General features: G+C 46.3%; 1 protein-coding gene across 1 annotated transcript; it reads left to right on the top strand.

Moving 5' to 3' along the window:
- Positions 1-285: 285 nt before the first annotated feature.
- On the top strand, positions 286-1,902 carry foxd3 (forkhead box D3). The gene is made up of 2 exons (XM_017304214.1): positions 286-583; positions 684-1,902. Exon 2 carries the CDS (start codon positions 701-703, stop codon positions 1,898-1,900), a length of 1,200 nt encoding a protein of 399 aa, XP_017159703.1. The 5' UTR covers positions 286-583; positions 684-700; the 3' UTR covers positions 1,901-1,902.
- Positions 1,903-3,388: the final 1,486 nt, after the last annotated feature.

Raw genomic sequence — 3,388 nt, 5'->3', positions numbered from 1 at the left:
TTTCTCCCCCCTGCTCCTCCTCCTCCTCCCTCCGCCACCGTTAAATGGTCTATGACGGACGAACACAGAAAATCAGCGGAAAGCAGCGCTGCTGATGTCCCATTGTTGACAAATCCAAGAAACAACTCCAGTTTGCATGGTTTAACGGAGAGCGGAGAGAGCAAAGCTTCGGAAGCGACGGAGAGATGAGAGGTGGGGGGTGTGGCGTCACCGAACCACGTGTCCAGCTCTGATAGTATATCTTATACAAGGGGGGAAAGTAATCTATCAGTCAGTCCGGTTAAAAAGCTCCGGCCTTTTTTTTTTCCAAAAGCAGAATGTGTCAGTTCGACTCAGCTCGCCAAATATCGCTGGTTTAAGACGCGCGCCGCCGCTCAGGAGAGACGCCGGAGCGCAAAAGGCAAAAAAAAAAAAAAAAAAAAAAAAAGTTGCGCTTTCTCTCCAAATAACTTCTGAGACGAAACGCACCGCTTTGCAGGCCCCGCCAACTTCCAGCGTGGGGAATATTTCTCCAAGTTTGAAGTTTTTTTCTGCACACCTTCAGATCGTTGGAGACCTCCGATTGTTGTCCAGCAGACTCCCGGTGTGCGCGCACTGGCCGCTGCACAGCTGTTTCCACTTCTGTGAGTTTCTTCTTCTCCTATTTTATTTTATTAAAAAACAATTTTTTTTTTACATTAAAGTGTGAGTAAGCCGTGAGATGACCCTCTCTGGAGGCAGCGATCGAGCCAGCGACATGTCCGGCCAAACTGTGCTCACAGCCGAGGACGTGGATATCGACGTGGTGGGCGAGGGAGACGATGAGGGCATGGAGAGGGTGGACAGCGACTGCGACAGCCCGGGGGGAGGCAGCATCCTGCACGGCTTTCGAGGAGAGCCGGCCGACGATGACTTGGAGGACGAGATCGAGGTGGAGAAGGAGGAGATGAGGTCCGGAGGAGGGAGCCCGTGCTGCGAGAGCTCCGGGGAAGGAGAGCCGGGCTCAGGGAAAGGAGAGGGTCACGACCAGAGCTCAGCCTCGGGAGGATCGATCCAGAAGCCCAAGAGCAGCTTGGTGAAACCGCCTTACTCCTACATCGCCCTCATCACCATGGCGATCCTCCAGAGCCCGCAGAAGAAGCTCACCCTCAGCGGGATCTGCGAGTTCATCAGCAACCGCTTCCCGTACTACCGGGAGAAGTTCCCGGCGTGGCAGAACTCCATCCGGCACAACTTGTCGCTGAACGACTGCTTCGTGAAAATCCCCCGGGAGCCCGGAAACCCCGGAAAGGGCAACTACTGGACCCTGGACCCGGCTTCAGAGGACATGTTCGACAACGGCAGCTTCCTCAGGAGGAGGAAAAGGTTCAAGAGAGTTCAGCCGGACGTGCTCAGGGACCAGACCGCACTCATGATGCAGAGTTTCGGGGCGTACAGCCTCGGAGGCCCCTACGGGAGGCACTACGGCATCCACCCGGCTGCGTATTCCCACCCGGCGGCTTTGCAGTACCCGTACATCCCACCTGTGGGGCCCATGCTCCCGCCGGGCGTCCCCCTGCTGCCCTCGGCGGAGCTCAACAGAAAGGCGTTCAACTCTCAACTGAGCCCGAGCCTCCAGCTGCAGCTCAACAGCCTGAGCACGGCGTCTATGATCAAATCCGAGCCGTCGAACAGGCCGTCCTTCAGCATAGAGAACATCATCGGGGTGTCCAGCTCGTCGTCCGTGACGCCGGGCGCCGCCCAGGCTTTCCTCCGGCCTCCGGTCACCGTTCAGTCGGCCCTGCTGAGCGCGCAGTCCCTCTCTCTGACCCGGACCTCTGCCGCGATCGCTCCCATCCTCAGCGTCCCTTCAAATATTATTTCTGGACACGTTTTACCTTCAGCGACGGCGGCAGCGGTCTCCAAATGGCCGTCACAGTGACTGAAAAGCAAGAAGAAAAAAAAAGCAACTCTTATTTTTATATAGAGACTTTATCACTGGGAGGCGTGAAGAGCACAAATCAATAGGCAGCACTGGACTGTAAAGCCATGAAAAAGACTCTTGAAATACAAGAGAAATGAAAAAAAGAAAAGGAAAGGAAAGTATTTCTGTACAGGTAACATTTGTAAATATTTGTAAAAAAAAAAAAAAAAGGGAGAATAATTTTACCCGTCTTTTACCTGTCCTTTGTTCCTGTTTGAGATCTGTGATAATTCTTTTGATTTTTCTTTTTTTTTCTATTGAAGGCTCGACTTGACACATTTCATACAAGACACGATCAAGTGCAAAAAGACTGTTTATAATAATATTAATAATAATAATAATAATTAAAAAAATCAAATATATGTAATTCTATGTAGTTATCTGGTGTTGTAAGCTGAAATTATTTGTAAATAAATTTATGAAAAAGTTAAAACTATTTTCATTTCATTTGAACGTTTAAAATAATCTGACATGTGTTTAAGGAATAAATATCCGTATTGGTCTATTAAAAAAATTATTGCAATGAATTTACAAAAATTGCAATGCAAAATAACAATTTTAACATTTTATTTTTAATGTTCGTCAAAACTTATTTTGCTCATAATTCATAATTTACCAGCTAATAAAAAGAAACGGAATAGCAATAACAAGCGAACCCTTTTTATCAACCTTGTCAGCTCCAAATGTTTCAACTATTTGTTTTCATATATTATCAATACATTTTTGCAAAACCCTCAATAATTAAAATTATATTCATATCAATCAGATGTGTTATAGAAGAGGATTAATGTAGTTAATTAAGTTTTGCGCTAAATATCAACCGTATCAATATAAAATAAAATAAAAAACACGGACAAAAAAAAACCCCAAAGCTTTTAAAAGTTCGGAATATGTTTTGGATATAGATTCATAGCACATATTTATATGGAACTAAAAGGGTTTTCCGGGATTCCGGCCTGAGGTCACAGTTTAGACACATTTTCATCTCCCATCACATCACAGCCGGATCATCTTACAGAATATTCTGCGGCTTGGCCACCATAAAGGTAACAGTTTCGCAGTTGTGTCTGGCTAATCGCTTCTACACAAACAGCAAATGGCGAGTGTGTGTGAGAGAGAGTGTGTGTGTGAGAGAGTGTGTGTGTGAGAGAGTGTGTGTGAGGGGGCTTACAGGTACTATATATATCCGATCCCCATGGGAAAGGGAAAGGACTTCTGTTTCTGCTTCTGTTCCTCCACAGACAGTCGAGATGGTGCTGCTGCTGATGAAAAGAGCCTCATCAGAGTGTTTCTGCTGACGGGTTTCATTCTTCACTCCTTTTTGTTTACATTCACGCATGTCACAATATTACCTCACTAAATACATGTGTAAAATTTATACCGGTTGCTGATCGATTCGAATCACGAAACCAATTATGGAAAAAAGAAAAAAAAAAAAAAAGGGGG

This window comes from Poecilia reticulata, linkage group LG4, assembly GCF_000633615.1.
Source record: "Poecilia reticulata strain Guanapo linkage group LG4, Guppy_female_1.0+MT, whole genome shotgun sequence".
Taxonomy (NCBI): Eukaryota; Metazoa; Chordata; class Actinopteri; order Cyprinodontiformes; family Poeciliidae; genus Poecilia; species Poecilia reticulata.
Note: the sequence above shows the minus strand (reverse complement) of the source record. Positions and strands in the feature narration are given on the sequence as shown.